Below are 9,229 nucleotides of genomic sequence, written 5' to 3'. Positions count from 1 at the left end.
GAACCCATATGCCCCTGAAGAGACTGGAGCCCTCTCTGGGTCCCTGCCACCAATCCAGACTGGCACGGGCCGGGGACCCGGAGCAACAGGGGGCGGCTGAAGCTCAGTAGGTAAAGAGGAAGTCTGGTAATCAGAAATTCACTGGTTTGCCTCTCAGCGAAGTGTCCTGTGTCAAAGTGTCCCTGAGCATGAGCAAGACACTTAACCCTTAAACCACACTCATAATAAACATCTAAGCAGTCATAAGCTAAAGCTGAAACAGAATTTCCCCCACGGGACTATAAGCCTAGAAATACAAAATCAAATCCGAAAAGAGCCTGCCCCTGCTTCAAACCCCAGTTTCAGTCCGAGCTGGAAAGTCTGGTGACGCGAGGTTACAGTTTCAGCCCTTTCACTGGCCCTGGCTGCCCCTGTATCAGTTTCGCCTCCCCCCGCCCCTGCCCCGGTCTTGGCCCAAGCCCCCTTTTCATCCCCCACTCCTACCAATACTAGCACAGAGGCCCTCTAAAGTTTCTAAACTGCCATGTGCCTGTCAGAGACTGAACAACAAACCACGTCACCTGAAATAATTTGTGTTAAGTTGATTTATTGTGGATGGACTGAGAAGTCACTGTATGGTAGTGTTTTGTTTGATTGATGTACTTTATTTAGTAAGACATGAGAACAGTACATGACAGTACATAACAGTACATGGAAGTACAAATTCACAATACAAGTTCTACTAAACTGGATAGCTCATTAAGTACTAAGCTTGTTTAAGATGAGATCCCCATGCACACAAATCATGATGACATATAAGAGACAGACAGATATACACGCTACTATACAGAATGTCATACAATCAATTTACAGGTTACTGGTATGAAAAGTGAAAAATATGTACAAAAGATATGTACAAAAGTTGGTGTTGTTGTTCTTCTTATTTTGCCATGTTATGGCACATAGTAGTGTGGTTACTGAGGTTCCTGTTTTAGTGAAGGGTCAAACATAGTAAGTTGTCATTGTGAGGGTTCAAATGTCATATAGTGAGGGTTCAACAAACTTGCAAATGTGAGTAAAATACAAATGGAAATACAATACATAATACTATTCAACACAGAGCAATGCTTTGATCTGAAACACTGCAATTATATCTTCCTGACTTTAGAAAAGCTCAATATTGAGTATAATAAGACAGACAGATGAGTGACAGCCAGCTTACTACTACAGATGATAAGAACATTACTGCTACTGCATCTGTATACTGGCCTGTATTCAAAAGAGCTGGTAAATACATTATACCATTTCAGCATGAAGTATTTGAAATGTAAAGTCTCTAAGCATAATATATGTATGCATAAATTACTCAAATAATAGTTATGAAAGGTAGACAATACATTTTCAGGTGGGTTGCAGTTTTCAGCCTATCAGAAAAGAGTACCCATTTATCAGCTTCAATTTATATAGTGTTCCATTCCAGGTGTGTCTGTTCATTTCTTTGTGTCATCACTTCCAATTTCACTTGTTTATATATTCCTATATTCTGTGTGAGGTTTCTATCCTGATTGGATAAAATTGGTATCCCGACCTGAAAATGTATTTTCTGTTTCCTAAAGAGCTGGAGAGACATGGAGACTCCTGTTACTGAACAAACCCTCTACAACAATGATTACTATCAGAATATAAAACTAACTAACACTTATTTTAACACAAACATATCGCTTACTCTTCCTTTACAATAATTAATTATAAGACAAGAATTAATCTGAAAATTAATCAAAACCACTCTTGTACTGACAGTTAATCTAATAAAGCTGCAGTAGATGACTTCTGAGGGGGAAAAGAGTGGTCTTGATCAGAGTAAATGTGCAGACTATCACAAAGTGTTTTTTGAGACTGGTCTCAAAGTAATACAGCGCTATCACAATGTTATCAATAAATATACAACACAAGTTGATTAGATCATTGTTAATTACCTGACTTGGGGCTCAATAAAGGTTTAGCTTATCTTATCTTATCCTAATTAACTAAAGCATATCATCAAATCGAAGGTATAATACGTTGTTATTAATACATGTTCAAGAAGGTACATATACATACAGTATCACTCAACAGCATTAGGGAACAGTGCAGGGGTCATCAATATGTCCGTACACAGACAAATGTGTCCGTGGCAAAGACTTGGTCTCGTCTGTGGAAAATTTTAGATTTTCTTTTTTACACACCAATATAATGTTCTTATTTTGATCATAAGACCAACTTACTGAATGTCAGTCTCCAGGTTTTCTTGCAACAACAACAAAAAGTACTAGTGGTTCTCAAATGTTTTATTTGCAAGGACCCCCTTAACTCTGATAGTGTACAAATGGAACCAAATGGACCCTTACGGGTCCATTTGGTTCCATTTGTACACTCTCAGAGTTACAGACATGCTATGGTCATTCAGGGCTAGCTCTTTATGTGTTTCTGGTAATATTGTCCACTCCTTTTGCATGTCTGTGGCAAAAATGGAATTTTGACTAAAATGTCCACCACAAGTTAGCATGGCGATGACCCCTGCAACAGTGATGTACATCCGTTAGCAGGATCCTCTGCTGCGATTGTGCTTTTGAAATTAGCCGGTGAATCATAGTCAGGCGGAATGTCGAAAAACAGCTCGTCATCGAAACACAGTTCATCCGATGGCGATGCTAGATAGGGCAGCTTCAACACCAAGCCTGTGACGATGCCTCCCAGTGCCGCTGTAGCTATGGTAGCAGCTATGGCTGCTACCTGGTAGAGAGCCTGCTCCCGCGCGGTCCTCCCCAAGCCCGCCTGTAGAGCAGGAATCAGCTTCTGCAGCTCCAGCAGCTTGGGGTCCCCTGCCACAGGCGCTCTGTGGGCAAAGATCTCATACATGCTGGGGCCGTACACCTCCTCCGAGGCCGTCAGGATGGCACATATCCCTGCAGCGCAAGATATAAGTCCGGTAAGGCCGTGCAGGTTGTGTATTCCACACTGGTCCTGGATCCTGAAACGCCGAGCCAAGAACGGGCTCAGGTACCTGTAACCCAGCATGCAGGCGGTGCAGCCCAGCATGCCCAGCCCGTACGCACCTGCCGGGGATATCATCATGTCGACGGACGCCCCCACCGTCACGCCCCCCGCCAGGGTCACGTTCTGCACGTCCGCCATGGTGAGCTTGCCGTTTCTGTTCAGCATGGCGGAGAGGGCGAACGCGGTGAGCGTGGACGAGCTGAGGGCGATGAAGGTGTGCACGATGGCCCGGTGCTGGTCGTCCCCTTTCAGCGCCAGCGCCGAGTTAAAGGAGGGCCAGAAGACCCACAGGAACAAGGTCCCCATCACGGACAGGATGTCCGACTGGTAGCTGGTGCACTCCTTGGCGTGGCCTTCGTTCAGACTGGGCCTGTACAGGACGAACGTAACGCCCAGGCCAAAGTAACAGGCAAACAGGTGGATCAAAATAGACCCTCCGGCGTCGGTGATTTTGAGATACTTCAACACGGCCCATTCCGTGACCGCGAAGACAGGGACCTCCAGCAGAGCCATGACCAGCAGCTGTACCGGACTGGTCTTCCCCAGCACGGCCCCGAAGGAGATCAACACCACGGCGCAGGCGAACTCTGCGTTGATGAGGTTGACCACCCCGAGGTGGATCTTACCGTCCTGGCTGAACTGGAAGTAGCCCTGCACCAGAATGGCCCACTGGGTGGCGAACGTGGCCGTGAGGAAGTTGAACACCATCCCCCCGAATCCGTAGAGACGAAAGAAGGCCAGGAGGCACCCGAAGCCGATGAATATCATGACCTGTATGTCAGAGATGGGACGATGATCGTTATTATCGTTTATCGTGATAAAGAAACGCTCACAATAATTGTATCGCAGAAATTTTTGATTAATCGTGAAATTGTCCTCCGTCATACCCTAGGATGAATTAGCTTTTGTTGAGCTGCAAATTGAGTACTACTTAAACCCTTAAACATTTGCAATATGGTACGCTCTTATTTCACTCTACACAAATCAATTCGCCAAAAAATAGCAGATCTACAAGCTCACAACGGATTCCCCCCCAGAATAGGGATGCTGGGGGTTCAAATTGTTAACAAAAGTGGCATTTTAAGTTGTAAGCATATTTTGATTTAATTTTTGCCACAAACAGTTGTGACGTGTAATCTTCATATCACTACCTGTATGTCAGCGAAGAAGGGGTAGTCTCTGTACACCGCATTGTCCATGGGGTTGGTCTCGTTGGTCTGCAGTTTGGCGTCGGTGTGCTCATCATACGTGACGAAGGTATAATAGAGGGCGAGAAAGAGCACCTCTGTGACGAGGACGAGCGCAGGAAGCCTCACTCGAAGGCTGGTGGAATTCTGCTTCTTCATCCTGGGAGCTCTTGCAAAAAAATAAACCACGCTTTGCTTCTTCTCTCCCGTTCTAGTTATCTCTGCTTACACAGCACCCAGATAAGAAGGTCGAAGGCGTCTGGTTGAGCTCGATCCTCGAAGAGGAGTACTGCTACTTGTACTTTGGCCTATATTATAAGCCATATATATAAGCCACACAGTTCTGACTGACTGACTCAAAGTAGTTCTGTCACTAGGCTATGTCACAACAGCCTGAACCCAATGGCAATAAAATAATAATGTCACGCGAAAACAAAGGCTGTCTATACAGCTGACACTAGCATCCTCTTTACAGGCGACAAGGCTACATTGTGTTAGGTTTGTGGGCATATAAACTCAAAACTAAAATACAAACATGTGCACCTTCTTGCAGAGATATATTGCATCAGTGGAAACGTGCAGGCCTATTATGAATTGTTAATCTACAGAATAGTCGTGTCATTGTTTTCAACATGTTTTCAGCATGAGAACCATATAGGTGAAAAAGGCAGAAAGGCTACATTGTGTGAGGATAGTATGCCTTTTTTTCTTATAAGGCATACTCATACACAGTACAGAATAAACATGCACCTTCTTGCCCAACAAGGTTTAATATTGTGTCAGTGAGAACATATATAGGGCCTGTGAATGGTTAATGTAGCAGAATAGTGGGTCACGGTGCATGTCAGGTGAGGACCCAGGCAGGCAGGTCAAGTCCAGTATTTATTAAACACAGCAGGTTTATATCAGGTGAGGAGGCAAACAGCAGGACATACAAAGGAAAGAACTCACAGTACTTGGATCTGGCAACATGTGTGTAGAATGAGTCCAGTATATATATAGGCTACAGGTGATGCGAGGTTATAGGCAGAGACAGACACAGAGCCGTGTTGATTTTGACAGCATGTTTTGATTCAGTTTTAGTCATAGTCTTTTGAATAAAATTCCATTTAGTTACATATTTTAGTCATCTGAAATGTTTTTGTTTTTGTCTAGTTTTAGTCGACTAAATATCATAAGATTTTAGTCGACTAAATCTACAGTTGATTTAGTCGACTAAAATGTATTTTGGCGGTGCCTTGATGGCGTTGTAATGGCTGATTTTACACTTGGTTGTAGGCTGAAAATAGCCGATCTACAAGCTCACAACGTGTCGCGCTGCGAAGTGTTGTGAGCTTGTAGATCTGCTATTGTCAGAGTGCAACACCAGAGCGCAACCAAACAAAATGACTTGTTTTTTAGTTCTACTGGATCTCTTCTCCACTAGTCCCTCCCTGACATAATAGTCTAGTTTTTCTTTGTTGACGAAATTGTCAATATATTTAGTCATAGTTTTAGTCATCGTAGCTTAGTTTTTATTTAGTTTTCGTCAGTGAAAAATGGTAGTCAACGAACATTTTTCGTCATAGTTTTAGTCGACGAAATCAACACTCACACAGAGACAGAGAGAGAGAAATAGACAGGTGGAGAGACAGAATGTGACATTTTCTTTTGTGGCGTTGTAGGCAAAATGGAAAATGTGCAAAGCGCTTGACTGAGGGCTGAGGCCCTGTGGCATGCGTGTGTGGGTCAGATTAGAGTCCTATGCATGCGCTGTAATAATTTTGTTCATAGGATGAGCGTTAGGATGTTTTTTACTTAAGTAATAGTAGCTATACCACAATGTAGAAATACTCTGTTACAAGTAAAAGTCCTGTATTCAAAATTGTATTGGCATCAAAATATATTATTCAAAGTGACAAAAGTACTCAATATGCAGACGGTCCCATTTCACACATGTTCAAAACATGTCAAAATCTTTCCAACATAGCAGATGTACAGATGTAAGTATTGAAAAATCAATTACATCACTCAGATCTGATTTTATGTGAGCTTGTAGATATGCTATTTCCCCAAGAATAGGGATTCTAGGTTTCAAGTGTTAACCTTTGGAGGAGAAGGTAAAAGGACAAGGTCCCTGTCAAGGGCAAGTGCAAAATGACATAATCACACATATCTACGGTAGAAATGGAAACATTTTGTTGACAGAGGTATGCACTGTGCTGTCTACAATCTTTCTGGTTAAAAATGTTGTGATGAGGAGCACTGCTTTTGGAGCATAGTCTATGATACAATCACTGAGTTTACTGATAACACAGCACTCCACGGCTCTTTAACTAAATTATCTCAGTCTAGACACTTTTAGAGTTCCACAGATTACAATACAACACATGACACTAGAGTTAAACAACAGCTGACAGTAATAGTGTCTAATATTCTCTGCCGGTCCAACTACTCTAAAATCGCACCCTCTTAAGCTATTATATTTTTATAGGGTGCCACCTGTTCAATAATTGTTAATGGTGCTCCTCTGACAGATTGTATTTCACAATCAATATGGCTTAATCTGCTTGGCATCAATTCAACTTCAAACACCTTTATCATTACATTTTTTGAAGAGTGATATGAGGTTGCAACAGGTATGACATATTGGCCCTATTCTGTAGATTAAGTCACCTATATATCCCATTGTATGTGACGCTATCAGCTGGACAGACTTTGATATTGCCGATCTCCTAAAACACATTATCACATGCCAACAATGGCCTACTAATTATGTACCACTCATCCTCTCTGACCACAATATAATGTACTATAAAGTTTGTTTCATAAAAGTTTGTTTTTATGATGATGGCCTCTGACTGAAATATCATGTCTGATTCTATAGTTATACTATGAACCTTCTGAGCTTGACTAGGACTCCTGTGAAACCCTTTGCAAACACTGGGTTTGCAAAATTTTATATCCAACTATTATATCTAACTGCTCCTTGTCACACTTAACATACTTCATTTGGCCTACCCATCTCTTTGTTTGATCAAAATAAGATATTAATGAGATAGATGTATTCGTAAAATAGATTGAAAAACTCTGATATTGTTGATTGTATGTACAAAGTCACACAGTATGTTTTTATTTACAATTAAAATGTACAAGGCAAAACTATAAATCTAATAAAGACACAACATGAAACAAAGCCATACAAAACACAACAAAACAGGAAGGTAGTCTGCAGGATACTCTAACTTCATACATGAAGATAAACACAGATTGATAGATATGCACTTTATAGTATATTATCAGATCACAGTGAAATGCTCCTATGGAGCACCATGAAACCTTTGAGACATTATTGTATGATGACAATGGAACAACCCAGGGTCTAACTGAAGATGATTACAATGGAATAACGGGTCCAACTGAAGATGATGACAATGGAATAACGGGTCCAACTGAAGATGCCAAGTTCATTCACAGTTGAATGTACTGAGCTCAATTTGAGGTGTAAAGATGTAGAGCCCTTTCTCAAACCTTGTTTAAATAAATAGATTAAGCATCTGGAAATGACAACTAAGACAACGTATTAAAATAAAATAAAATACAATTCTGGACTCAGTAAATTCCCTTATTAAACAGAACAAGGCTTAATTAGTCTTGTTTTTATACTTATTTAACAAATACAAGGTCAGTATCAAAACCCTTTTTCTGTGTACATGTAATGTATCACATTGCGATCGCATCGATTTGGCAAAAATAATTGTACAGCTGAACAGTCGCAGACAGAAATAGCCTGAACTTGATTAGAAGAATAATATATTCAGATCAATCTCCTAAAATGTGCTTGTGTGTGCTCCATGACGCATTTCCTACTATTGTATTTAAAAAACAATGAAGTGTAATCCCTGTAGTAGGCCCTGGTCACAGACTGTAGAATGCTGGTAGTAATAATGTGCACATATCAGGTGATCAATCAGGTGATTGATCAATGTAAACTACTTACACAGTTCAACACATGGGGTCAAAGCGCTCATGTTATTGTAGCATATCAGTCACAGCTTCCATTCACATAACCGTTCTCTCTCCATAATGTGTTTTTTTGTTCAGCTCATGCAGGCAGCTGTGTTGCTAATCTGACCTCCATGACCTGACAGTATGTGCTTGTACTGACTGGTTTAATTATTGATACTAGACCATACCCGGTCGACGCATCCGTGGGGGGATATGCGCACATGATCTGGCAACCCGGGAGGCAGTTCGTCCCATAGCCCGGCAGCCCCGTAACCATGGCGACAGTGTTTGACACAAAAACGCTAATAAGAAGCTGAGATTTGGTGAAATTGAAAAACGGGCTTCACAGTTAAGTTCAGATGGTAATGGTCAATGGCTGTGTGCAAAATCAGAGCAATTGCTCCAGCCACTGAGGAGAACCGGGTAGCTTCACCTACCACTACAGAGAGACAAACAGACAGAGGTTACTAGAATTATAGTAGGATTATGTTTCTGAAAATTCTTTATGAGACACAAACACAGACATTTCAATTAACAGATGAACACATGAATGAACAAATGAATGAATAAATAAATAAATAAACCAATAAATAAATAAATAGATACATATATAAATAAATAATAGAAAATGGCAGCAAATGATAAAGAACAGCCAATAATCCCTCATTTTTCCAATAAATGTCAGCCCTTAGCAAATAAAGTTAAAGACAAGTATAAATTCATATTCATCCTCACACTGTCGTACCATGAGAAAAGATTTTGTGACAAACACATATTATTATTGCAATATATACAAAGATGTATGAAATATATTTTGATTTATATATATATTATATATAATATATTATATATTTTGACCCTAACCCTAACCCTCTTATCAGTATTAGTTAGTTTGTGCGCAGGTCCCCAATACAGAGACAAATTCTATAACCTAAAAATATATATACGTATTTAAACCGCTTTCAATATGCATTATTCTTTTCAAAAGCACAAAGTACATGCAGTGCAAATCCAGATGATTATGCGACAACAGGGTGGGT

The 9,229-nt window shown here is 40.8% G+C and overlaps 1 protein-coding gene across 1 annotated transcript; it reads right to left on the bottom strand.

The window, feature by feature from the left end:
* Window positions 1–2,517: 2,517 nt before the first annotated feature.
* On the bottom strand, window positions 2,518–4,361 carry rh50 (Rh50-like protein; the record flags this gene model as incomplete). Its single annotated transcript, XM_084070151.1, has 2 exons — window positions 2,518–3,786; window positions 4,167–4,361. The coding sequence occupies 2 exons, from the start codon at window positions 4,359–4,361 to the stop codon at window positions 2,518–2,520; spliced, it is 1,464 nt and encodes a 487-aa protein (XP_083926277.1).
* Between the last annotated feature and the right edge of the window lie 4,868 nt (window positions 4,362–9,229).

The sequence above is a fragment of the Gymnoscopelus microlampas genome, assembly GCF_963454915.1.
Source record: "Gymnoscopelus microlampas genome assembly, chromosome: 10".
Taxonomy (NCBI): Eukaryota; Metazoa; Chordata; class Actinopteri; order Myctophiformes; family Myctophidae; genus Gymnoscopelus; species Gymnoscopelus microlampas.
The sequence above is the reverse complement of the archived record's forward strand: the minus strand, read 5'-3'. Positions and strand labels throughout refer to the sequence as shown.